Source organism: Crocodylus porosus, unplaced genomic scaffold (assembly GCF_001723895.1).
Source record: "Crocodylus porosus isolate Cpor-Errol unplaced genomic scaffold, CroPor_comp1, whole genome shotgun sequence".
NCBI classification, from domain to species: Eukaryota; Metazoa; Chordata; order Crocodylia; family Crocodylidae; genus Crocodylus; species Crocodylus porosus.
This window is the reverse complement of record NW_017728944.1, coordinates 4,169,024-4,196,119: the sequence shown is the minus strand read 5'-3', so window position 1 is coordinate 4,196,119 and position 27,096 is coordinate 4,169,024. Positions and strand designations below refer to the sequence as shown.

Here is a 27,096-nt window from a genome sequence, read left to right as displayed (position 1 = left end):
AAATGTTTGTTATATGCCATGACGCACCACATCCTCTGTACCCGCTTTTCAAGATCCTATGCTCTACCTATAGGTCTACCCATGTTTACACACACACTTTCACGCTCGCACTTCCTGCCGCCCTCCGCTCTCATCCCCCCTCCCCAGCCGGACGCGGAGGCCCTCTTGGCGGATCTCAGGGGCCTCTCCTCGTTCCCGGAAGTCCGTGCTTCTTCCGGCCTCATCACTCCCCCGCCCGCTTCTCCCTTCCTCCCCTGCCCGGGTCCCGGCTCGGCGGTAAGATGGCGGCGATGGCCGAGTGCGATGTGATCATGGCGGCGCCCGAGGGGCCGGGCGGGCTGGACAGCGACGAGGAGGCGCGGAGGTAGCGGGCGGCCTGCGCGGGGGCCGGGCCGAGCCGGGGCGGGCGGGTCCGGGGCGGGGCGGGGCAGGACGCGGACGAGGCCCCCCCGCTTCCTGGGCGGCTGGGGTTGGGGCTGGGACTGGCGCTGCCCGGCCCTGCGGGGCCTCCCCTGGGAAACAGCAGCAGCAGCACCAAGGGCATGCGGAGGGCCGCCGGTCCAGCTGCAGCGGGGAGACGGGCCGGGTGTGAGGAGGAGCTGACTCCCCGGGACAGCGGGGAGGCGGTGGGGTTTCCAGGCTTGAAGCGCCGCTGCTTTGAGCGGGGAGGGCGGGCGAGGCGCCCTCCCGAGGTCCCTCCAGCCTGCTTCCTACGATTCTGTCTGCTAGGGGAGGTGACTGGGGGCTGCTGGAGCTTCCTTGGCTGTCCGCCCACAGCCGGGCCGGGTGCTCGCTGTGCAGCCCCACCTTGCAGCCCTTGCCCCCCCCTCGCACTGGCCTGCGGCAGGATCCCGTGGCCCCTGCCCTGTGTTCAGCGGGAGCATCCTGCAGCCGCCCGGGTGCTCCTGTGGTCAGGGTGGTTTTGGCCTGCGTGTGGCATCATGTGCTGAGGGCTGTCCTGGGTCCATCCAAGCTTGATGCCTCTGAGCAGCCCCTGCTCTCCGCTGCCAAGTCTTGTGCTTAAAAGGAAGGATGCTGTAGAAAAGCAGCAAAGCCGGGCTTTGAAACCTGGCTCCTTTTCAGGGCAGGAGTGCTGTGGAGGTGGCACACTCAAGCCTTTGTCATCGCTGTCTGTGGGTAGCATTGTCTTGTGTCTGAAGGTTCTCGGACAAGCAGAGCTAAAGGGTTAATCTATGTATGGGGAGGGGAGTCCTCTGGCCAGGAGCCTGTGGAAAAGAAGCAGGAGGGAAGACTCTTAGCGCACAATCCCCTCCCCTTCTCTGGTACTTACTGCCCCAGGATTTCATAGTTCCTATTTTATTGCATCTCCTTCCTCACCTTGTATAATCAGAGATTCCTGATAGCCCAAAGCAACCTGCATCTCAGCCACACCCTCAGGTACCTGTCCCATGCTGCCCTGCTTCCTGGGAAAAGGGCCTTTGGGTATGTATACTGGAGTACAGGATCCAGTCTTGAAAATACTAGTACAAACGAGCTTGGCTGCCACCCCCTCCCCTTGGTTATTATTAAAGCTTATTTTATCTGTGGAAAGGGCAAATCTCTTTCATCTCTAAAGCTACTCGGCAGACTCTGCCCAGAGGTGCAGATACCACTGGCTGAGACTGGGCACGGTGGAATCCCAGCCTTTTCCCTTGCTTATGAATTTCCTTTTTGAGCAAAGGTTTCTGTTACCACCTGCTGCTGACCTGTTATAGTCTCAGCAGGAGGTGAAATGAAAAGGACAGCCTATAGAAAACACAAAGCTGATTCCACAGGGTTTAAACCTGCCAGGCTGAAACTTTGCAGCCTATGATCACCAGAAAGAAAAAACAAAATCTCTGAAGGTGGGTTCTTGCAGAGACCTGGTCGAACAATGGAAGCCTGGAAAGAAATTAAACTGAAGGGGCCTCAATAATGTTAGTTCTTAAATGACAGTGCTAGCCTGAGGTAGTTATGCTACTTATTAACTGTCAAAGATGGAGGGCCAAGGGACAACACTAGAAGCACTTCAACACACACTAGTGATACCATGCAGAAGCTTAAGAGAAATATAAAATTTATTGTTTTAAAGCATCTGGGCATTGGGCACAAAGAATGTCAGAGAGGTGTGGAAATAGTAGTGCTGGGGAAGTTGTGTGTGAATCACTACTCAATATTGTGCCTAATACTGTTGCTTTTGGTATAGTGGTTGAGTTTAAAATGTGTTCGGTATCGTGACTTGGGCTCAGTCTTTCAGTTATAGAGACCTCTAGTACCAGCCTTTCTTGCTCCCCAGAACCTGTGAAGAGGGACTTGTAGTGGTCTGGAAACAGAAGAACAGCTTGTTCGGGAGAGTTCTTTCCTGGCTTGTACTAAAGGAAACCTTCAGGAGTGGAGAGCAAAGGCAACCTGGCTGACCTCCACTGTCTTACAGTGGTGTAACCAGTACTAGCTTGCGAATGTTCAGTTCTTCATTGTAAAACATGTTTCTTTCTGAGTGTTGGGTTCCCAAGCTGTATATTCTTCCTTTGGGTGACTGTTATTGAGGAAATAGTGCAGCAACACAGCTTCAGCATCATCACAATTTCTGTGCTACTTCCAGGCTTACTGCTCAGAGAGCTTGGAATTTAAAGACTATTTGAGCAGAGGCCTGGGGTTAAGAGCCTCCTGTCAGTCTCATCTCCGACCTTGCTTTGTTAAGGAAAATTGCTTAACTTACCTGGCCCAGTTGATCCCTTTGCAAAACAAGAGTAATTCTTAGCTACCTCAGAGGGGTAGCTGGAGACAGAATTAGTGCTTGTATGTGTAAAGCACTTTGAACTGTGTGAAGTGCTCTGTGAGCATTCTTGGACAGAGGGAGACTGCAAGCTACAGACCGAATATTTTACTATGGGTTTTACAGGGTGAGTGCGTTATTTTAAAGCTTGTGTGAATCATTTCAAATAAGTCTGCAGCCTGTTTTCACTCTTTGTGGCCTTCTGTAATTTAGCATGCAATGAAAATTATAACCAGGATAAAAAAATGTTTTGTTTCTAGACTAAGCTTTGCCTGAATATACTGTAGTGTGGTCCACTGTGTGTGGTGGGGGGAGGGGGTAGGGGCGGGAATACTTCTGATCACTGTGGCTGGGTAAATGGGGAGAGAGGAGCAATGCGGTGATTTGTATTTCCGTATTACCATACTACCAATGCACTGAAACAGCTGCAAGTAAACTGAATTTACAGTTGGTTCAGAGACTTACCAGTGAAAGAAATAGAATGCATTCACCAGATAATGGCCACCTGCTGTTACGTCATTTGTAGGGGCACTTATAGATAGTGATAGATGTAACTGCGTGCATTTTCTGATGTGTGTTGGTGCATTTGATGACAGTTACAGCTGCACAGTGGTGCAGCAAGCAAGCTGATTGGCTAAAGGTTTGCACTCTGAGCCAATCAGAGGCTGGTTTATCTGTAAAAGAACAGTTTTTTAAAAGGTTTCCAATCCATGGAAACAGCTCTCCTGTGGCTCAGCTGGCTTCTAGAGCTTAATACTTCTTCATTTTTGATCCGTGATGCTTTCTCCATCCTCTGCTTGGCAGCTCCAGATTCTGTTTATTGTGCATATTTGTGAGTGGGGATAACTCCCTCCTCCTCCAAGGCTGAATGATGTGGATGAAATATCTTAGAAGGAGGTATTTTAAGTTATTTGGAAGGTATCTGTGTTAAGCATTAAGTCAAATCAGTAGTTCTTTGACTGAAGCTTTTCTTGTGCAATACTCTTTGGTACAAGCTTCAGAGAGCCCATGCTCTCAGCTGTTTAATCAGAATAAATTTTGTGTCATTGCAGAAGAACTATATGAAGCAAGCATATGCCAAAGTTGTAGATTTTTTTTGCCTTGACATTTAAGCCTCTAAATGACTTGTACCACTTCATCTTTAGATTGTCCATTCAAAGCTAGCCCACCTCCCAGTGAGGGACCTATTACCACCTTCTGTGAAATGAGTTTTTGGAGGTCAGGCAAGATCCTGGTCAACAAATACCATTAACTAGTAAAGTGCCAGCAGAATGTTAAGGGTTTGTTTGGCCCTGGAAGCTAAAGACGCTCCATTCATGGATGAGGTACATTAGTGGGAGTAGTACAAAGTTTCCATTCCCCTCACTGGTATAGTCCCTGTTCTGTTTATGAACATGTCTTGTCCCAGGACTTGCAATCCAGTGCCTTTTGCTAAAGTGAAAGCCTTTTGTTAAAATAGCCTGGGCAACTGAAAAAAAAATCTCTGTGCAAATATTAAATATCCAGTGCCATAATGGGATTTGAATAACTCCATCTGAAGAATATTGTATGCAGTAGGTATACAGGAGAAAATGTTTAATTTTTACAAATAACTTAACCATGCCTTATGTCTTCAAAGAGGTGTACAAGCACCTCTTTAGGCTGAATACTATATTTTCTTGCATATATCATCATTTGGCGGATTTTCCCCCAAATCCGCTGGAAAAAATGTGGGGTGCACATTATATGTGAGGTACAGGGCTCCCCATGGGTCTGGAAATTTTTCAGGGGGTAGAGTGGTGGCATCATTAATTGCCACAGCTCTGGGAGTCATGGGAATTAATGCTGTCACTGTCCTTCCTCTCCCCCACCCCCCAGCCAGATTTCTGAACTCATTGGGGGCCACCCTCCCAAACCACATGCTGGATTGGGCTGTCGTGCAGGGTTGGCCTGTGGCCAGACCCCACACAGTAGCTCCAGGTCCGTGTGCTGGTTAACCCTGTTATGCAGCTCTGGAGCCAGCATATGGGATGGGACTCACTGTGTGGCCCCATGGCTGGAATGGGCCCTGCTGCCCAGACTTTATGTACTTACCCATACTACCAAGGTAAGGCCTTTTTCCCTTCCTGGGGCCTTTCAAAAATAGTGTGCGTGTGTGTTATATTTGGGGATGTGTCACATGCAAGAAAATGCAGCAATCCTGTTAGATCAAAAACTTATCATGCTTGCATGTTAGTTATCAAACCGGTTAGTTAAAAGAAATCCCTAATTGCATTTAAAGCTGAACTTGAAGGCCAATAGCTCCTGTGTATTGGGGCCCAAAATCGTGTCCTGGAAAACTAAACTGAAGCAGTACATCTCTGACACGCATCCCTTCTGTGTAGGCTTTAGGAATGTTACTAAGGGAGCGTTGTGGATTTGTCTGACCTGGGGAGCTGTGGCAGGATTGTTTGCAGTGGGAGTTTTGCCCGTACCTGTCCCAGACGCGATGTACCTGTGTTGCAGCCAGGGGGCAGGGAGAAGCAGTGGTAGCTCAGCTAGAATACAGGTTCATCTTTGACCTGAGCCTGGTTGTCCCAGCCTGTAGCTCCAAAAAGTTCCTGACCACTGATCTAATGCAGGGGTTGTCAGCATTTTGCAGCAGGGGCTGCTTTAACAGAGATTAACTCTGAGCACGGGCTGCTTCCCATGCAGCTGCAGCCATAGCCCTAGTCCCCCCCTTATTCCTGTTACTGAAACACCACTAAATCTCTCCCCTGGTCTGTGAGCCAGATAAAATGGCACCATAGGCTGGATCCAGCCTGCAGGCCCTAGGTTGCCAATTCCTGGTTTAGAATATTATTCTCTAGCAGCTTGTTCTGACTGTCCTCCTCTTCTCTGGCATATTTGTATGTAACAATGAAATCAAACACCACAACATTTGGAAATGACTCTGAAGTATGCATAACCATCTGCCTACACAGATACTGAATTTCCCCAGGTGTCAGCCTCTTAGCAACAGGTCCCCTTTCATCAGTTGAATATCCCTGCTTAGCCACTGGTAGCAGCGATGCTTACTGATCATCAGGGGGTGCTGGTGCACAAAGCAGCAGGCAGCTTGGAGGCTGGAGTCTTAACACTGTGTTCATTTGGGCTGTGGTGGCTCCCAGCCTGACATCGTCTAGCTGCAGGGTAAGATCACCATTTAAATTGTAAAAGAGTTATGAGTTTGGTGTTGAGAGAGGGGCTGATGTGTCCGGCCAGGAAGCTGCACGTCCCTTGTTGGAGTAGATTTCTGTGCTTGCTGATCTCTACATATGCTAATTCCCCTATCCCCTGTCTGTTCCCTGACCTGGAGGTAGCTCCTCCACATGGTGAGGGGATGGCTGGTCTCTGGGTTCCATTCAGTTGTTAACTTATACTCAGATGGGCAGTATGGACCACTATAGAGATTGCCCGCTGATCTGCCATGAGATCACAAAGTTTATTTCACATAGGTAGCTGAATAACACCCAGTGGCAGAGCCAGGATAGAGCCCTACCAGCTAGAAGGAAACGTGGCTTCATATCACAGAATAAAATCCCTTAAATGAATCACTGAGGCAGGTTGAATGTTGTTCAGATTAGAGCCTCGGAAGTTCTGATGCTTCTGGAAAATCTATGTCATGAAAACCACATGCTACCTAGATTTATTCAAATGATTAAAAGTTTGGCTGTGAGCTTGGAGGGAGCAAAACTACAGCTAGGATTTATAAGCCAGTGGGAGGCAGATGGAAAGCTCTGATCAGTCAGGAGACAAGCTCTTGGGCAAAACCACATTTCTTGCCTCATGGTTGTTCAGGATGAAGTCTCTTCTCAGCCACTGAATCCCAAGAACTCTTAAGGACTGGAGTTGCGGAGGAGGTAAGGTGAATAGGGAGAGCGTAGTGATGGTTTCCAGCCCCCTCAGCCACTTAGTGAGTGTTGGCATTGAGGAGTTCAGGGGAGATTTGTGTGGTGGAAAGATGGTGGTTGCAGCTCTGTCTCCTGTCTGAGATGAAGCCCTCTTGCCTGGAGCCTTGAGGAAGGTGTCAGGGACATATGTAGAGTTTTACACTGTGAGGAATGAGGCTTTCCAGGTTGGAATTGGCAGAAACGCCTTGAGAACTGAGGGGGCTTGACACAGCTTTTCAGAGGAGAAGCCAAATGTTCACTAACTTGCAAGGGAAGGGAGCTGTTCCAAATGCAGCTCCCTCAAGAGCAGCGCTTGCAGCGCTCACAGGCAATGAAAGAAGTTTCTTGCTGAGATTCTTGATGCGACTCTATTCCTCCCCACCCCCAGGGTTTACGGCAGAGAGGCCCTGAAGATACACTAACCTCTCCTAACAAAGGAGCCCATTCAGGACTGGATTGTATTTTTAGCAAAACACGATTCTTCTTCAGCTTCAAAAGTAGCAAGTGGGGAATGCAGCCTACATCAGTGCAATGCAGAATGACCTCATTCAGACTGCAGCATCTGTTTGGATGGAACAATTACTAATGATATCAGGAGATCTGCATTTTTTGTTATTATAGCCAGGGACTGTGGTAAACAAGAACAGTTTTCTCTGTGTCTCTGCAATGTTGATGGAACACAACTGGGGAGAGATGCTGCTTTTCTCTTCCCTGGCTCTCACGCCACTCATCTTGCCTACCCAGCAACTCTGCCTACACAGTTTGAAGGCTCCTTGCTTTTTTTTTTTTTGCAAGATCTTGTTCACTATTCAGCTTTAGAACCATGCAAACAATAAAAGCGGCTGTGTTTTCTTCCCATCACATAGTACTCCCCAAGGCGCTGTAGTTTGTCAACAAAGCTCTGTAAAAGGAAGCGGTAAAAAAGAGAGAGTCCAACAGCAATAGAATAGGAAATAGTTGACCTTATATCCTTCATAGCATCTCAAAGTACTTTGTATACGTGGCATAGCTTTGCAGGTCCCCGGAGGTAAGTCAGTAGTTAACCTCTCACTTCAGAGCTGAGCATATCTGAGGTGCAGAGGTCAGCAACTGCTGACAGTCAAGGAACAGGTCCAGGAGTCCCGGCTCTGAGCCCCACACCTGTACATCCTAGGCACCATCTGGTTGCAGCCTGACTGCTAAGCTTGCTTGAGAACTTATAAATCTGTCCTCTGCTGCTGTTCAGTGCCTGTGGTAAGTGGTTCGGCAGGCCGTGAGGTCAGTGGTGGCTCGGGCTCTGTGCGTCCCTGTTCTTCAGAACACAAGACAAAGGGTTTCCAAGGGACAGCACTTAATTTTAAATATGGGCTGTTGCTCTGAGATTTTTCCAGAAAATGATGGAAACTAGAGAGGAAGCTACTGGGTCAGCTATCCCATCCCAAAGCTCTTGCTGCATGGGATCGCCCCCACCATTTTCTTTGCTGTTTTTGGAATGGGTGAACCATAATCCCACTCTGAAATGGACACTGCGCACTAGCGCCTTTTTAGTCTTCCAAAACATGAATTCCCCCTCAAGGCCTGTGATGTATATCCATCCTCCTGATCCTGCATCAAATATTGGAGGAACAGAATAAGAAATCTCCAGCATGGTGCAGCTACGAGGTAGGTCACAGATATCTTTTGAAATGTGCTTGTTCTCAGCTCATGGCTCCCCAGTAGGAGCATGTACTGACTAAAAGGAAAATTGCATTAGTGAAATGAGTGATTTTTTTTTTTTTTTTTTTCCCTTTCCCGAGCAAATTCCTTTTCCTCTTATAAAACAGAGGGCATCTTCAGGATACGCTTCTATGTCTCAAGGGGGGCGGGGTGTGCTGAGGAGAGCTCCACTTTTACAGTCAGATGTTGAGACGCATTGAGATGCCACGTACATGCCGCAGGGCTGACTTTGAGGGTGAGCTGTGACTACAGGTGTCACTACAGCAGCAGAAGGCTGCACCCGAGTGAGGACCCAGCACAACATCCTTCCATGGGTGCTCCGAGCTGTGCTCGAATCCTCGCCTATGTTGGTGGGACGAGCATGAAGAGGGGGATCTTGGTAGCTTCTCACCAGACACTGAAGAGAAGTTCCACCCAGACCAAAGCCAGCACTTAGATGGGAGATGATAGCAGATGCTTGCAAGCCCTGAAATGGACTTTCTGTAACAGCCAGGCCCTGGACGTGAGCTCATTACACTCCCAGCTCAGGATTTGCACACTTGGATAACTCACTTCTCTGCTACCTGGTGACTCCCCAGCACCTCTTTTAAGCAGAGTCTAACTGTATTGGGCCTTATTGATTCTTGATGCACCTCTTAACTTTGGTGGAGTTACACTAGGGGCATGTGTGTCCCGTTACCGATGTCCTGGATTGAATCTAGTTGGTAGCAAAATTACAAATGGAAGCAAGTAGCACATATTTTATCTGTGACCCTGAAGCCTGTGGAGTGACAACACAGTGTCTTTTGTTTTGCCAGCTGGCAAAGCTGCGACATTTCAGTGAAAACAACCCTTTGCATGAGGCAGTTGTGTGGGAATGGCCAATGGCAAACCTGAATGAGGTTAAAAACATGTTAACTGGCCACAACACAATTCCCTTTGTCCTCTCTCTAGTGGGCTTGATTCAAATAGCTCCCATTGTTTGCTCCAGAACGCCTGCTACTTTGCTGAAATGTGCTCCCTTGGACAGCCAGGGGCCGTGGCGGTGGCGGTTCAGCCCCCATAGAGAAAGGGGCAGGCAGATAGCCAGGGTGCCCAGAACTCCGACCATCTCAGCGTAGCAGTATTTTTAGTGGGTGCTGTTCTTGGAAAAGACGATTTTTCTCACATAATGGGTTAGTCTGTAACGAACAATAATTGAATTGGGTGTTGGTGTCGAAAGGCCTCTGGTTCAGGGACTGTCATTTGCTGCGTGCAGTGACGAGCATAATGGTGCTGACCTGGATGGCTTCTAGGCATACCACGATGTAAGCATTAAATAATAATAGGCTGTTTCTAAAAACACTGTAGGCCAGCAGGCCTCTGACTTGTTGCAGTGCATCTACAACCCAGGCATACTTGGCAAAGCACCTTTGTTGCTGTTACTTGATGTATTCCTAAAGGATTCTTGTTCTAATGCTGTAAGAAAACTCATGCCTCCTACACTGCAACTGGAGAGCCACTTTTTTTATATTATAGGCATTGTAGCCACAGCTCAAGCAAGGGGTGGCCAATCTTTTTCATACCAGAAGGCTCATCAGGGATCAAATGTGCCTCTGCACAGGTACAGCATAGAGGGTCAGTGTCTCTTGGAGGGAGCAGTTTGCCAGGAGTCCCGCCTAATAGTTGTATTTCCAAAGTGTTTGAACAGTTGACTCCAATTAAATATGTAACCTTGTCTTTGTTGACGGACTCAACTGTGTGTGCGCCTCAAGGTAGTCCCTATCTTTCTGTATTTATATAACTTTTAGCATGACCCTGAGTAGAGCCTTAGGATATTACCACAGTGCTACCTTACAGATTCACAGAAGTTTACAGCTGGAAGGAACCTCGTGAGACCATTGGGTCCAGCCCTGCTGCTCTGGGCAGGAAAGACTGCTGGGGGCACATAACCCCAGCAAGGTGTGCATCCAGTCTCCCTTTGAAGATCTTCAGGATAAGTGCCTGCACCACCCTCACTGTGAGCCTATTCCTGAGTTTGGTCATGTGAACCGTGAAGAAGTTTTTCCTTATATCCAATCTGAAATCTAGGAGTTTGACTGTTGCTTCTGGTTTTCCCCTGGGGTGCTTTGGTGAATAGTTGTTCACCTAGCCACTGATGCTCACCCCGATGTGTTTTGTAAGCTGCCACCAAATTCCCCCCCAGAGTCTTCTCTTTTCTAGGTTGAACAGTCCCATATCTGTCAGGCTTTTTTCGTATGGCTTGCTCTTCAGGCCTCAAAGCATACTTACCACAACGGTAGTTGAAGTTTGCCAGCAGTTAGAGAGATCAATCGCCTTACCTCTCCTTAGGAGTTATGGGAAGTGGGCAGCCAAAGATGCGATACAGGGGCTTCCTGATCTGTTCACTCTGCATCCCTATCCTGCCAGGTTTGGCATTGTTAAAGCTGTTTGCAGTGGTGTTGGATTGCTTGGGACTTCCAGGAGAAGTAAATCACTTCTGGTAAAATGCCTTGCCGAGTCTTTGGTCCTTTTGGTAACTCTCCACACTTTGGTTTTCTGAAAGTGGAGACAGTTGGCTGACAGCTCCCTGGAGGGATCTGAGTATCTAAGCCTCCGAGTGTAACTGCTCTGGCAGGCTGGAATGTCCCATTAGCTTATTTTAGTTCCAGCAGCTTCTACGCCACGGCTACTGGGAAATCTATATTCGGATCAGTTGGCAGGCATTTCCTTTATAAGGAATAAGGTGACTTGTGCTAGTCGACTACACTCCTGGTGATAAGGAGGCAGTCATTTTTGGGTGCAACTAATATCCGTGGCTGGACTAGCCCAGTACAATAGCAGTCAATGCCAGAAGGATGTAGCATTACTGGAATCCTGGATTGTATCACTAATGGCTTTTGATCATTAAGTTTGTAGTCTGCAAACTTGTCCTGTTGCTCTATCTGGGACTTGTTTTCCTTTGAGGATGAGGTATTAAGTGTATGCTGTGGGAGTTGGTTTGGAAGGACTAATCATTGGAAACATCAGATGTGTTCATTTCTGTGGTTTTGGGTGCAGTGGTGAAGACCCAAAGGCCATTGTGCCGGTGTTGGTTGAAATGCATCCTAGAACAGGGTGAGTTGCATCTTTTAATGTCTGTTTCATTATTATCTTCCTCATTAAACAGTGTAGAAAGAGTGGGCAGAGAAACATTCTTGTGTAAATTTTTCAGCATGGACTTGGGGACTCCAGAAAGCTGAACTCCTGGGACTGCCCAAATAGCCAAACTCTGTGTTTTGTTGCCTCACAAGACTCGAGAGGTTTTTTGAGAGATGTCACTGCTTTGAAGCAGGCAGTTACAAGTTACAAGCCTTGGTATGAACGAGCAGCTGGGATGTGGGAGAAGGAGCATTTGTAAATATAGATGAATGTGGCTTTTTCAAGAGCAGAAAATAACAGCAAACACAGTGCTGGGGCCCAGCTCCGCCTGATTTACGCCTCCTCACGCACGGAATTTGTCCCTCACTGCAGCGTTTCCCAAAGTATGCAGTGCCAAGGACTTGCTGTGGGGATGTAGAGCGCTGCCAGGACAAGCTCCCAGTGAAGCTGCCCTGCTAACCTAGCAAAGCTGAAACAGGGAGTGCAAAGCAGAAATGGGGAGGGCTGTTTGCTTGCAGGGGAGCTTAGCTTTCAAGTGTTTTTTTTTTTATGTTACACATGTCTTACATTTAAATCTATCCCTGCAAACCCTTACTTATGAGAGTAAAGGCTCTTCTTGGGCCTGCTCCTGAGAGAAGTGCTGGGCCCCCCCATAAACTCTGCCTAGTACCCTCAGTCCTCATTGATTTAAAGAGGAACTCTTGGATATATGCATCATTGGCCACTTTCTGGAAAGCATTGAGCTGGTCCTGAAAGATGGTTACCACCGTCTGTTCTTTGTTGATTTCAGTGGGTGCGGGGGGGCACACGGCACCTTGCGGGCTGTGACTGGTACGCGCTGTAAAAGTGCCTGCAGCTGCTTTCTCAGAACTGTGGAGCAAATGCTCTCCAGTGCTGAGCCAGCATCAAGAAGACCACTGGTGCAGCAAGAGGAAGGATGCGCACAAGTGGTCTTAACCTATTGCTGGGTCCTAGGCTGACCTATGAGCAGTCAGCTGCTTGTGGGTCCAAGAAGCGATTCCAGCACATAGGGATGCCCACTTCTTCCATGAATGCCACATATGGGACCTGACAAATAAGCCTTATGCTGGTAGAGCAGCAAAGAGCTGCCCTAGATCAGCTAGGGATCAGATTCTGGGTGGTGGTCACTCTAAAGGGCATCTCCAATTTGGTTGTCACCTTAATGTGTGATGTTTTACTTCCTTGCAGAGAAGCAGAATCTTTCAAGGAGCAAGGAAATGTTTATTATGCCAAGAAAGATTACAATGAAGCATACAACTACTACACAAAAGCCATAGGTGAGAGTGACTTGGGGATGGTCATGGCCTTGCTGAATCCTGTCACTGAAAATCAAAACGGGTTATGGATGATAAGTATGGAGTATCAGTTGAACGGGGTAGCCAGCAGCACTTGCCGAAACCTTTTTGTATTGTCACAGTCTTCAAAACTTCACTGGATTGACTGTAAAGGCTCATGAGAGATGGGGGGTGGCTATAGCACTGCAGAGCAGTATTTCTGCATCTGATCCACCTGTGTGGTTTGGCTTTGAGCTCCTTCAGGTTGGTGCAGTGGTGGAAAATAAAAGCATTGCTCTCTTCCCTCCTGTATGTGATCACTAATATTCCCCAGGCTGATCTGCATAGGCTAGCACACTCTATGTGATTTCTTACGTGTGCTTGAACAGTTCTTAACACAAGAGGTCCCAATTTGGCTCCTGAGGTGACCCCCATATAAAAGTATTTCCGGTAGTACCAACCAAAACTTGCAGCCAGGGATTAAGCATTTGAATTCAGTATGATCCCTCCAGTGTACTTCACAATGCTAGTAGCTCTTTGTATTATGTTAACCATGATGTAATTTTTCCACAGATACATGTCCTCATAATGCCAGTTATTATGGCAACAGAGCTGCCACCCTGATGATGTTGGGGAGGTTCCGGGAAGCACTAGGAGACTCCCAGCAGTCAGTCAGATTGGATGATTGCTTTGTAAGGGTACGTGAACAGCCATTTTGGTGCATCTCTTGCTTGTGTTTGGCACCCCGTGTCCACAGCTATTGCGCTCACTTCCCACCGTCTTTTCAGGGGCACCTCCGGGAAGGGAAATGTCATCTCTCCCTAGGAAATGCCATGGCTGCCAGCCGCTGCTTTCAACGGGTTCTAGAACTGGATCATAAAAATACTCAGGCGCAACAGGAGGTAAGAAACACTCTTTCATCAGGGCCATGCAGGGGAGTGGAACTGAGAGCTTGGAGAGGCATTCAACAATAAATTGCAAATCAAATCCAGACTGGGTTAGTAGTCCTAGTCACTGTGTGTGGTGATGTAACAGGAGAGGTTAAATTAGCTGCAGGTGCTCAGACAACTTAGTCTCTCCAGGCTTCTCTTGAATATGGTCTCCTTATCCAAAAGGCCTGGGGGCTCAGCTGGTCTTTTGTTCAAGCACCTACTTTGAACGCCTTCAAGAGAAGTGTGGATGTTCATTTTGCGGGGATCCTATGACCCCTGCTGACTTCCTGCCCGTGGGCAGGGGGCTGGACTCAATGATCTTCTGAGGTCCCTTCCAGCCCGAATGTCTATGAAATCTATGAAATCCCTGGAAAAAAGGGAAACTAGCTGAGCATAAGGAGTTAGTAGTGGTTACCATTAGAGTGGAGAGATGGGTAGAATATGCCTGCAGTCTTGCTGCTAGTCTTGTTCTTGGGCTGTTGTTCATAGGCCTTTATTCCCAGGGGTATCAATCCAGCCTTGATTTCCCTGCACTGAAGAAGCAAGCTTAGCTTTGGAATAGTGTTGCTCCCTTGGAATAGTGTTGCTCCCTGGCCAGTAACACTTCATGCTTTGTTTTTTGAGGGCTAGTGGTTTAGCCCTATGGCAGAGTTGCAGAGTGATAGAAGATGACTTTTCTCTCCTATTTTTCAGTTGAAGAATGCCAGTGCTGTCCTGGAATACGAGAAAATAGCTGAAATAGACTTTGAGAAACGAGATTTCAGGAAGGTAAAATCAATACACGTGTTCTGTTTTGTAGTATTACCAGCAGCAATTTCTGTTCTGGCTAGTGGAACAAGAATTGTGAAATGCGTGCACGCTCTCGTGCTTTTGCACATGTGTGCTCTCGCACACCGTTTCTCTGTATAAGCACAGGACCTTAATTAGAGTGAGAGAAGGCAGTGATTCCATTTTCTGCTATGTAACACTCATGCTATGGGGGACAAAAATGGGCACCTTGCAAGCAGTATGAATCTAAATGATGTCTCCAACTGGTCTAGTACTAAATAGACAAAGAGAAAACGGGCTAATTGGCTTCACCTGAATCTTCTCAGCTCTTAATAGGCCTGGGTTGGACGTGGCTGGATTGCTGGGTATCAAAGAGAGGATTTTCCACTAGATTATATTCCCAGCAGCTATAGATTAAATATTGCTGCTGCTTTTTTTTAACGACCAGGATTCCTATCAATTGGCCGCCTTCATAATGACAGAGGAAGTTTCTTCACCAGTGTTCCATCAAGGATGTTTGGCAGGAGGTACAGATCTATTAAAGGCATTCTCCAGTGTTGTTTCTAAGGGTCTTGCACCCTTTACATGTATTGTGCTTTATAAGAGAGTTTAGTATGACAAAAACCAGATGACTGCATGTTCACACTGCTTATCATGCCAAAAAAATGGTGGCTCCTCAGGAAAAAAAATGTTGCTGTTCACTTGTCACTGGATGCTTTGTCTATCACAGATTTAATGTGGATGCAGGTCCTGAGAGAGACCCCCAGTATCCCACTGTGCTTCACTCTCCCTTACCCCCATCCATCAAGGTGAGCTCTCAAGGATGCCTGCAGAAACTGGGGGATGGGGTGCAGTGGTGGCAGGGGTTGATCAGGCAGTACAAACCACCTGATAGGCCCTTGCCACACCATGGGTAGCTCTGTGTCCCATTGCCCATTAAAGCACCAGAGCAGAGACTGCCTGCTGCCTTAGCAGTCTCTGGTCTTGGGCTGCTAGCATCCAGGAACTTTTAAGGGCTGCCAGTGCTTTAACTCTTCGTACTGGTTCTGGCAAGCCTGCTCACTGACAGGCTTCTCTGGTGTAGGGGGAATTAAGAAGCAGTCCCTGTCATCCCTTAGCTGACAAGTTCACCTTTGTGGCAACTTTGTCATGGTCCACCCATGGGTTGTGGCCACGCACCTTATGCTACATTCCTGTAGCTTAACAGAAATCCACCAGTATCCATAGTGCATCTGCCAGAGCCCTAATTCTCCCTCTGTCCCCCATGGGTTGTGGCCAGATGGAGCTTGCACTGACTGATCTTAACAAGAATATTAGGATGAAATCTGAAATGCCAGTTTGCCCCTCGCCTCACACCTGCAAGTTGTGCACACATCCAATAGCCTTTAGTGGATGTATGTAAAGTTAGTGCTTGGCCCAGGACAGGAGGCTTCCTTTCCTTCATTGTAAACTCGAAGTTTATGTTGTTTGGAATCAGTTACTGAGGCCAAAAATGCCTGCAGGAGAGGGTCTTGAAGTTTGGCTCAGGATCCCATAATGGTAAATCCCAGTTCTGCCTCTCGAGTGCAAATTACAACTGGGATGTCTTGAACAACCTGGATTTTCTATCTACCCAGCCCACGTCTCGTGTTTGGGGTTTCTTCATCCCTCTCTTCTCCCTTTGCTAGGATGTACATATGAAACAAAATCTTTGTCTCTGGAGAGCTGCTTCGGCTCCTTCCCCACCCAGAAGGCATCAGGGTCCTCGATCTGTAGCATCTCAGTGCTCCCCACAGCAACTAATTATGATGTCACAAATGAGGGATTGAGAGCCAGGGCATAGGAGCAGATGAACCTTAGTGGAACAATGATCCTGTTCTCATGCAGCTGTCCCCACCAGAGAACTAAGATATGGAAAAGACCTATTAGGTCACTCAGGCCACTACGGTCAAGCCAGTGCAAGATCGGTCCCTGCACTGCATCCTCTTGTGTATTGTCCAGTCTAGTTCGAGCTTTTTCAATCTATTGAATTTCTGCCATTTCCCACACACCCTAGCCATGGAGTGAGAAATGCAGGGAACACAGAAGCAGAATTGTTTTCTCTTCAGGTTTTCTTCAGTGCCCATCACCATCATGTTAGAAAGCGTAAAGGGAATGGGTTTCTTTTCTAGGTGTCCCATGTGACCTTCATTGGTATATGTGGTGCTGCATAACACCTCTTAGAAACACAGAGGGAGCTATAGATTTGTACATGTGAAGGACCTGTAGAATCAGGATTTCTGCTGACTTACATTTACAGCTACTGACCATTCAAGCATCTGGGTTTTCACATGTCCATGTACCGAAGGGGAAAAAAAACCCAACCAACCCAGCCAGTATGGCTGTGGTAATCTGGGCCTGAGGCTGTTGGCTTTGTTTCCATTTGCTTTTCTTCTCTCACTAGGCTGTATTTTGCATGGACCGTGCTTTGGAATTTGCTCCTGCTTGTCACCGGTTCAAAATCCTCAAAGCTGAGTGTTTAGCATTACTGGGTCGCTATCCAGAAGCACAGTCTGTAGCAAGGTAGGAATATTCTTCAGATCTGGAATTGTTGACTTGCTAAATAATCACTGGGGCACAATGAGCCAGCAAATCTCAGCCCAGGATGAGTCTGTTCATCTTAAAAAGCCCTGAGTAAAGGATTTGGGGGCAGAAGCACTGAGCTAATAAGTGAAGTCTTTTCTAATACAAGGTGTGATTTACAAGGAAGGACAGATGTTAGCGTTTAGCGCTCTGCCATTTGATCTCATTAGGCTACCCACTTAATAACCATGCTAGGTCCTTAATCCCAATGGGTTACTTACTGTCCTACTTAAACAAGCACTGCATTTCCCTGCATGGCGTCTGTGTCACAAGCTTGGCCAGGAAACTCATTTCCTTAGTGCAACAAGACTATTTTTGGAACCTGGGAGGGCTCTGTGGTGGCAGCTGGGAGGCAGAGATTTTAGGTTAAACAAGGGGTGAGGACAGCCACAAGGGGCAGAAAACAGGAAGTGGTGTTTTTGAGCAGTAGCCAGGAAGCTTAGTTCAGGACAGCTGTCAGTGGGGGGAGTTAAATGTGGTTAGAGAAATGGAAGTGAAAGCCTGTGATACTCTGGGCAGAGCTGGTTTGAGAACAATGCCATGCTAAATAAACGAATACCTTTAACCCCGTGGTTCTCAACTGGGGGTCCCCTGGGGAGCCATGAGCAGGTTTCAGGGGTGCCATGGGGCATGTGGAACTGGCACAATCGTGATCTCCAGGGTTAGCTGAGGCAGCCCACATGCAGGCTGAGCCTACTGCCACTGCCAGGTTCATAGAAAAATACAGATTTTCTCCTTTACAGGAGAAAAATGTGGGAAACTGCAGACTGGCAGAATTCCAGCCTGCTTGGGGCGGGGGGGAGCGGGAGGAGGCCGATACAGCAGGGGCCCTACGTGGATGTGTGTACATGCACACATACATGCATCAGCCAGGCAGCGGTGTAGAGCGGCTCTTCACAGGTAAGTTTGAGGAGTGGTAGGGGAACAAGCGATGCATCCGGGGGGCCAATGGTGGGCTCATGCCTTCTCCCTGGACGCCCCCCCCTTCCCCCCAAATTCTGGTCCCACATGGGGCTGCAGCCTGGCTGGACCAACCAGCAGGACCTAGCACGGGAGGGCAGAACAGGGTGGCAAGAATTGTTGCCACTTTAACCACTAGGACCCCTGTACCAGCTGTACTGCCAACAGCAGGAGGAGTAATGACTGGGAGGCCCACAATGCCCTCACCACCTCCTGCTGCCAGAGGGGAGGAGGGATGGGGGGTTAGCACGGGCAGCCTCAAGGGGAGCAGTGGTATCTGGGCCATAGCCCCTCTCCCGCCACTACTGTGGTTCAGGACTGAGGGGCACCAGGGGACTGCAGGTTGGGAATGAGGGGCACCGAAAGGGCCAGGGACCTGCAGGTCAGGAGTGAGGGGGGCCTTGGATCCAAAAGAGTTGAGAACCACTGCTTTAACCTATGACAGTGGTTGTCAACCAGAGGTACGTGTACCCCTAGGGGTACTTAAAAAGGTTGTATGGGGTACAAAGGGGCTCCCACTACTAAACACCCCAGTGGAGGCCGGGGGGGCATGTACCCCCGATCTCTGCATGGAGTGGAGGTGGCTGTTACTGTTCACTGGGCTTTGTGCGTTGCTACAGCTGCCCACGGAGTGGTATGACACCACGTGCCTGCTGCTGCTGGGCTGCATTGCAGCCCATGCCCGCCTGGCAGCTGGACACACCTGGTGTCGCACTGCTCCCAAGGCAGCTGCAGTGGCGCACAAAGCCCAGCGCACAGTGGTAGCTGCCTCTGCCCTGCACACAGATTGGGGGGGGCACATGCCAGGGTGCATGCAGCAGCGGGAACCCCCACTCCCCACTGGGAACCCTGGACAAGCTAGCTGATCTCCAATTGTTCCATGACTCAGCCCTGCCAGGGGCCCACTCACTCCACCCCCTGCCCCTGTCTGTGCCCCACACCTTCCCTCACTGCAGGGGCCTCGATCTGCCACCCCCCCCATGGCCCTTTCCACTTCTCACAGCCTTACCTGCTGGGGGGGCAGAGAGGGGCACGTGTGCTCACCCCCCCCCAATAATTTTAGTATAAAGGGGTACATGAGCTGAAACTTTGGGACAGAAGAGGTACACTTGTTAAAAAAAGGTTGAAAACTTCTGACCTATGGCATTACTGTCATAACTTGGGGTAGTGAAGCTGATTCCCCACTGGTCTGTGCTGGTGTGTTTGAAGTCACAAATAAGGCTTCCTCTCCTGCACATCAAGATCTGGAAGTGGCTTTCCTCTTCCAAGGGGCTGAGGTTTGGTCAGGAGGTGGTGAGGATGCTGACATCTCCATGGGAGCAGGGTCCAGGTGAGGCAAGCCGCAGTGCCCTACATCATCGAGATGGTTAAATCCAGTCCTGAGGATGCTTGTGACTGTTACAGTGACATCTTGCGAATGGACTCCACGAATGCAGACGCCCTTTATGTCAGAGGTCTTTGCCTTTACTATGAAGACTGTATTGAGAAGGCTGTTCAGTTTTTCATCCAAGCACTCAGGATGGCTCCCGATCACGAGAAAGCATGTATGGCCTGCCGAGTAAGTAATGGATGCCAGGCTGGTTGTTTATAACTATCCTTCTAACTGGGCCTGCTCCTGCAGTCCCTGTTCACATTCCTGCTTTTCATCTCTCTTTCCTTCTGAAGGCTTAAAATTCCCAAGAACCACAAAAACCTATAGCACATTGCATCCTTCCTGCACCCCATCTGCTGCCTCTTTCTGGGATAGCTCCTGGAGGAAGGCAATCTCTCTCATAGGCTATATCACTCTGCAAGCTGTCTCTCCCTGCTATTTGTTTTCTGTTCAGGATTTAACATTCCTCAGAGTTCAGTACCAATAAGCCAAGGGTGGGCTCTTGTCTTAGATACCAGGTTTCCGGTGGCAGCTTGATTGCTAGTTAGGTTTAACGGACTGTCAAAATGTTAAGATTTACAGTTTGATTTGCATTGAAAGAGTTTCCTTCTTCATCCTGTACTTCAGTTAGTTCTCTGTCAGCACAGCATCTGGATCAGCTCCTTTATAATTGCTTTTTATTTTTCTTTTTTAATAACATGGGGTTTGCTGCTTTGGTGTGTTCTGACTGTGCCTTGTCTTCCTGTGGGGCATGGCTGGAACTGATCCCACCTGTTTCCTAGCCATTTCCTTTGTGAAAGGCAAGAAGCCCAACAGTGTTGGCAAAGCTGCTGCTTCTCTAGTTTGCTGGTGAATTTGGAAGTAGGTTAGGTGTATTGTAAGGCCTGATACAGCCAAAGAAGGGGGTTATGCTGTGGGGTAGCTACTGTCCTCATCTTGGTGTTTTGTGTTTCAGAATGCCAAAGCACTTAAAGCAAAGAAAGAAGATGGAAATAAAGCATTTAAAGAAGGAAATTATAAACTAGCTTATGAACTCTACACAGAGGCACTGGGGATAGATCCCAATAACATAAAAACAAATGCCAAACTCTACTGTAACCGAGGGACAGTTAATTCAAAGGTAAGATGTGGGTGAGCTTGCAGGTGGTCATCCATTGGGGGCTGTCCCCAAGGAACATGGACTGCACTGTAGAGGAGTGTGTAGGATGCCAGTGAGGGGCCACATGCATTCAGAAAGGAGGTGGGGTCCTGAGCTTCTCTTTGTTTTCAACTAGTTTACTGATACTTTTCCACCCTGATGAGTAGAATGGTTGCCTTCAGCATGGCAGGCCCTAAGCTTGGCTTTCTTGCTGGTGAAGGGACAGGGACTGTTCTGAAAGGCATAGGAAACTGGTGTCTCAAGCAAATGAGTCTTTTCCATCACGAAGGGCCTGTCAGGTTTATTTGCTTGTCTCCTGAGTAAGGAGATTCTGTTGCCTCCTTTTTTCAGTTTAAAAAGGAACTCTGGTTCAAGGGCTGCCTGTCGAAGGTGCCTAGGACTTTCGCTGTGTGCCAGAAACTACAGTGGCAAACTTGTCTGCCCTGGGCCATATCAACACCACAGCAATTGCATGGTTTGGTAGGATATTCCCAAGGCCACTCAAGACACCTAGTCTCCAGCATACATGAGAGCAGTGGGTGATCCTGCAGTGGGTGTGCTTCTGCATTTGGACTGCCAGCAGAAATGTGTAGGTAGGGTGTGCTCTGGGTCATCTAGCTGGGGATGTGTTGCCACTGTGGTGTAGCTGTGCCCATGGACAGCTTAAATTTGCCACAATTTATTCCTGCTGGATAGAAATCCCTCTCCAACTGCCCAACATCTGTCAGTGCTTACAGCAGTAGATGAGCATGGCAGTATGCCTAGAAGGTCAACAGACTTGAGGTACTTCAGACACTGGGGTGGTGCTGGGGAGCCACATGTGGCTCTGGCAGATATTGCTTTAAATTGGCACTGTTTTTTTCTTTTTTTGTCTTCATTTTCACAATTGCACAATCCTGTTGAGAGTTAATGTGGGCACAAGCCTCGTCTCCCTTCTCTTCCTCTCCCTCTCTTTCCAAGTATAGTACTTAAAAGCAGCAGCATGTGGTTTAAAAGAAGGCTGGTTTGCCAGTTCCAGCCAATTTTGAGCTTGTTTCATGAAGCAAAAGGTCTATGACATTGGTAACAAGCAGAGTTCTGCAGAATTGTAGTTCATCTCCGGCTATTATCCGGGGGGGGGAAAGGAACTTCACACCAAACAGCTGGGGGAGAGGTCTCTGCAGATGCTCTGCGAACCCCCGTATATTTGCAGCTTTTGTTTTGCATGGGATTGTAGCTTTGTGTATCATATTCTGTTGTACCTTGGGAATGGGGGAGCATTTAATAACTGTGTGGCTTTGTAGCTTAGGAAACTAGAAGAAGCAATAGATGACTGCACAAATGCAATAAAACTGGATGACACGTATATCAAAGCATATTTGAGGAGAGCACAATGGTAAGCAGACTTTGAGTGCACTGGGAAGGTTTCCAGTTGGGGACCAGCTTCTGCAGAAACACATGTTGCATGGATAACAAATTAGAGGCTAGTTTGGCTGGGATGAACAGCATTTTGGGAAAATGGCTTAAGTGCTCACAAGCTGGCCACATGTGCAGTGATGGAGGAAACCGAGAGCCCCTGGCAGACAGGGACCTTATGGTACTCTGTTGCTCCAACCACTGTTTGTTTTTGGATGCTATGGTTATTTTTCACTCTCCCTGAAAGCAGCATCCTGCCCAGAGTCTCACTCTGTTAATGTTCCTTTAAGACCCTGCTGCAGGGCTTATTTGGGCAGAAAGGGCACACACTCATTAGGAGACCTGCTTTTGAAATGGACTTTCCTGTCTCCCTGTGAAGCATTGAGATCATAACATTCCTGCCCCTGGATCATGCTGCTGCACTGCACAGTGGGACAGGGGGTGCTGAAAGGATAGGTCTTTGCATTTCCCATGTCTTTTCAAGAGAAAAACAAGTGTCTGCATGTCTGACCATTTCCAGTGAATGTGGCTGTGTGCCCTCCCCCTTGTGAGCACTCAGAGCCTACCTGCCTGCTGTGCTAGCCCTGAGGCATGTTGCTTAGTCCTGGCAGGGAACTCATGTTCTTCTCTTTGTTGCCCTCGCTCTGAAACATGGCTGTTCCAGAGAAATGACTTCTTGAATGAGTAGGGGTGTGTATGTGTGTGGGGGGAAAGGGGGGGTGTTAATGCTCAGAGCAGGGTTTTAGTACTCTGAGCATTAGCACCCCCTGCCTCTGCCCTGGCAAGAATTCTGCATGTCCTTCTCCTAGGCCTCTGGAGTTACCCCTGGAGCTATCTGGGCACTTGCTGCCCTGGACATGCCCTAGAGGACTCCTCTTATCTATTTGCTAGAAGTTAAAATGTCTGACATTCCTTTAAAGTTTAGGCTTCCTCCACCCCCAGGACTCTAATACGGAGTAACGTGTTATGGATAAAAATGTCCATCTGCCAATAAACAGCCGCTGTTCTTCATAATTACTTAGTCTATAAATGGAAATATCGCCCCCTTACCTTCCCACGACCACAACTGCTTGATTCTGCCAGCAGCTGGGGTTAATTCCTGCAAGTGTCATTAGTTGAGATAGTTACTAGATTGATGTTTTGCTAGGGTTCACCCCACCCAGTAAGGCTGCAGGCTCAGACTGGAATCCAAGGTACAGGCTCTGGCTATTATGACACCCTTCCTAACTTATCCCTGAGCAGCATAGGAGTCTGGGCTCTGAGGTCTAACCAGCCCCACTGTTCCATTTCAGGCTGTGACAATTGCAGTTGTGTTTCAGCAGGTCCACCTGTGTTGTTTCCTTACTATTTTTATTGCTTCTGCACTGTGACTTTTCTTATTCTTTGTAAACTATATCTTTTGTAACAACAGTTGTTTCCTTGCATTAGCTATATGGACACCGAACAATATGAAGATGCCGTAAGGGATTATGAAAAGGTTTATCAGACAGAAAAAACAAAAGGTAAGAGCATCAGTGCTTGCTTTCTACATTTTGGACCTGCCCCTAGATAAGGAGACCAATGTTTCTGCTTTGACTTCTTTTTTTCTTGTAAGGCAGGAGCGCCGATAAACACTGTTAATTGCCATTGTACGCTCTGACCTGCCGCCCCTGATTCCAAAAGGATAATATTGGAAATATCCCCCGAAGCTCTCTGAAACACCTGCCTCATAGAAGCATGGGTGAGAGTTTCTCTCCCAATGTTGTAGGTGGTGGGGGAGAAGTTGATTTTGTGGTTCAAGGCACTAGACTGGGATTCAGCATCTCTGGGTTCAGTTCTGCTTCTGCCACAGGCTCTGCAGGTTACTGAGAGAAGATCGTTTAATTGCTCCTATGCTACAAGTTCTCTGTCAGTGAGAAACATGCAATTATTCCTACAGGGGTACCGTGTGGTTAACTTATTGGTTGAAAGGCCCTCGTGCTATGGCACCTGTATTTTTGTGAAGTATCACCCTGGCAGTGCTATAATAAACTACCCTTCATAGCAGTAGGGCCATAATACTGCACAGGGGGGCTACAGTGGCTTGGTACCAGGTCTTTAACTATTTATGGTCTTGATATTTCCCCTCATTTAACAACCAGAAGTGTTATGAGCAGTGCCTGGACCACCAGGCACCCAGCACAGGTGGAAATGAATGCAGCTGCTGAAAAAGCAGTTAGCATTGGATCACCTGGCACTGGAATTCTTGAAGGAACAAAGAGGTGGTGCCCAAATGCCAGTGACTTAAAGCTCCTTCAGAATCCTAGTCTTCAACAACCCTTCATGTTGGAGTGTTGTCTGAAGTCAGCAGGCTGAGCACATCCATTTCCCATCGTACTCAACAAAAAATGGCCTTGTCACCTTGTGGCATTGCCAGACTATCAGAACCATTACATTGACTGTGTGGCTTCATTGCACCAAGGGTAAAGCAAGAGAATTGTGTGAGAATAAGTAGAGTAGTTCAAATTCAGCGTGAGCACTATCTTTGTCTGCTTTTGGCTGCTGAACCTATGGGGCGTGTGTTTTTGTATAATGGTTAGTGACACTTAGACATCAGGGTGTGTGGATGTTAGTGGATAGTAAAATAAAATTAGCTTGTTTATTCTTTAACAGTGCTCTTCTGTTACTCAAGGGTGTACTTGATCTGATGTGCTGTCCTTCTGCACTGCTCTTCTTTCTAGAACACAAGCAGCTCCTAAAAAATGCACAGTTGGAACTGAAAAAAAGCAAAAGGAAAGACTACTATAAAATCCTTGGGGTGGATAAAAATGCTTCTGAAGATGAGATCAAGAAGGCCTACAGGAAACGTGCACTCATGCATCACCCAGGTACCCAGCAGCTGTACCCTGCTATCACTGCAGCTCACTGCTTTGATTTCCAGAGAGCAGGGAACAAGTGGAAGAGAGAATTTCTGAACAAATAGTTTCTTTAATGATCTGAGTTCAAAAACACTCACTGAGTTGAACTGCCCAAGTCCTCTGGCCATTCAATGCTGTTAGTTCATAAAAGCCTAGGGTTGCCTGGAATGTATTGTGTTTCACAACTCTGCTTCGTAGTAATTGAAAGCTTCTTTCCTACCCATCTCCATACCTTCAGACCGGCATAGTGGGGCGAGTGCAGAAGTGCAAAAAGAGGAGGAGAAAAAATTTAAAGAGGTTGGCGAGGCCTTCACCATTCTGTCCGATCCCAAGAAAAAGGCTCGCTATGACAGCGGGCAAGATCTGGAAGAGGATGGATTGAATATGGGAGGTAGGTATCTCCAAAGTGTTCAGCAAAGATGAGCTTTGAAAGGAAAGGACAGGTCAGATCTGCCTTCTCTTCTGGAGGGGCTGTTCCTAATGCGTGCAAAGCCTGCTGCCTTCAGTATCACAACACAAGTCTGGGATGTTGGGGTCAGACACTGTTGGTATTTGGGTGGGAAGTCTCCAAGGCATGTTTCGGGGGTGGGGAACAGCCTTCCCTCTGATATTGGAGGACTGACTGACTAAGGTACTGGCTTCTTTGTAAATGGGTGCAGCTGCTGAAAGAACAGGACCTGATGCCTATCCCAAGAGTAAATGGGTTGATTCAGTGGGTGCTGATGAATCCTGGCTCTAGACAGTACACTTGCCTGTAATGCTTGGGTAACTTTTCTTGGCTCCTGTTGTCTGCACTACCTCTCCTCACCTGTTCTGTAGTGCCTCTGTTTCATGTCTGGGTAAGAGGATAGAAAGGAGCCCTGTACACACTGCTTCTTTATCCATTTGCAAAGTGCTTTCTAGTCCTTTGTTTAGAATCCTGAAATAACATGAAGCAGCTTCTTGTCCTTTCACGTTTAACTTGGAACATTCTCTTCTCCCGTGTAGACTTTGATGCAAACAATATCTTCAAGGCCTTCTTTGGTGGACCTGGTGGCTTCAGTTTTGAAGGTAGGTGGAAATGTAATTTGGTTGGTTTTGGAATTATGCAAGCACTCCTGTCATGTCAGTCATATTAGGGTCCCTAGAATAGGTGTGCTGACTGAAAGGGATGTAATTTGATTTCCCTGCTGTCATGTATATCTGGTGACACAGAAGGCTTCATAGAATCATAATACATAGTATGGCTTTGTACAGTGCACTAGCTGATGGCTGCTTCTGACACTTGTATAGAAAAGGCTCCTGCCTCAAGTTGAGTGTGCAAGCTTTGCCTCTAATTGGTTCTGTGTCTCTAAGAATCAAGTTGACTGTTGCTTAGATACCTTCAGCAACAGCAATTCTGTATGTATAGTTCTTAGTGTCTCCTTTTAATCATGTATGACTGGAGCAATTGCTCTTGTTTCAGAAGAGGGGCATTTTTTGAGTTGGCCAGGGACAGTGGAAGTACTGCTATTCTCTGAGAACCATCTCTTCTCCCAGGGTTTGGATGTTGATGTATCAGTTTCCTAAGCTCCTGGGGACAAAGAAGACACTTATGCTGCTGAGGTTACTTTCAGCAGTTAACCAACATTAATACATCCTGTAGGAACATTTTGTGTGCTCCTGAGCTTTGGAGAGCCTCTCATGCCCTGTCTGCTGTTTGCTCTCACCCTCCTGGTCCTGCCTCTGGGCCAGGGGCAGGCAAAATTCAGCCTGCCAGGCCCCTAAAAATGTAGAAAATTCATATTTATCTGCTCCTGGCTGCCTGTCAAAGATGACAGGAGGCAGGGGCAGTAGGACGCAGGGGAAGCTGGCAGGGCTCAGTAGCAAGGCTGGCCCTCTCCAACACCCCCACCCCCAAACTGTGAGCCTCTGCCTGCCAGGGCTTTCACTGCTTCCCTGCACACCACCTGGCTGCTCCGGCACCATATGGCCCCCAGCTGCATCACTGGACCATGGGAGCACGTGGCCTGCTCCGTACCCGAGGGCTAGGAGTGAAAGGATGCATGTGTGGTGTTTTTGTTGGGGGGGGCGTGTAATGTTCTAAATGTTTTTAGGAGCCCTGTGGGCTGGATAGAATGGTCTGGCAGGCTGAACCTGGCCCATGGGCCACATTTATCCTGCCCCTGGCCTAGAGGCAGGACCAGGAGGGTGAGAGCAAACACACCCATAGCCCCCCACAAACCAGTGGGGTTCCCCAGGGCTCGGTCCTCAGGCCCACACTGTTCAACATCTTCATCAGTGACTTGGACAAGGGGGTAAAAAGCACCCTGTTCAAATTTGCTGATGACACTAAGATGTG

General features: G+C 48.0%; 1 protein-coding gene across 2 annotated transcripts in view; it reads left to right on the top strand.

The window, feature by feature from the left end:
* Nucleotides 1-237: 237 nt before the first annotated feature.
* Nucleotides 238-27,096, top strand: part of DNAJC7 (DnaJ heat shock protein family (Hsp40) member C7) — a 30,896-nt gene continuing 4,037 nt past the window's right edge. Inside the window, exons 1-13 of one of the 2 annotated variants that reach the window (XM_019550403.1) lie at nucleotides 238-364; nucleotides 12,649-12,737; nucleotides 13,308-13,432; nucleotides 13,523-13,636; nucleotides 14,360-14,434; nucleotides 16,857-16,975; nucleotides 19,400-19,553; nucleotides 20,323-20,487; nucleotides 21,789-21,880; nucleotides 23,329-23,402; nucleotides 24,600-24,746; nucleotides 25,015-25,167; nucleotides 25,764-25,826. In XM_019550403.1, the coding sequence (XP_019405948.1) occupies nucleotides 282-364; nucleotides 12,649-12,737; nucleotides 13,308-13,432; nucleotides 13,523-13,636; nucleotides 14,360-14,434; nucleotides 16,857-16,975; nucleotides 19,400-19,553; nucleotides 20,323-20,487; nucleotides 21,789-21,880; nucleotides 23,329-23,402; nucleotides 24,600-24,746; nucleotides 25,015-25,167; nucleotides 25,764-25,826 (1,453 nt within the window). In that variant the 5' untranslated portion in view covers nucleotides 238-281. Of the gene's footprint in view, nucleotides 365-11,383; nucleotides 11,416-12,648; nucleotides 12,738-13,307; nucleotides 13,433-13,522; nucleotides 13,637-14,359; nucleotides 14,435-16,856; nucleotides 16,976-19,399; nucleotides 19,554-20,322; nucleotides 20,488-21,788; nucleotides 21,881-23,328; nucleotides 23,403-24,599; nucleotides 24,747-25,014; nucleotides 25,168-25,763; nucleotides 25,827-27,096 lie in introns of those variants that run through there. The other variant, XM_019550404.1, reaches the window with a different exon arrangement.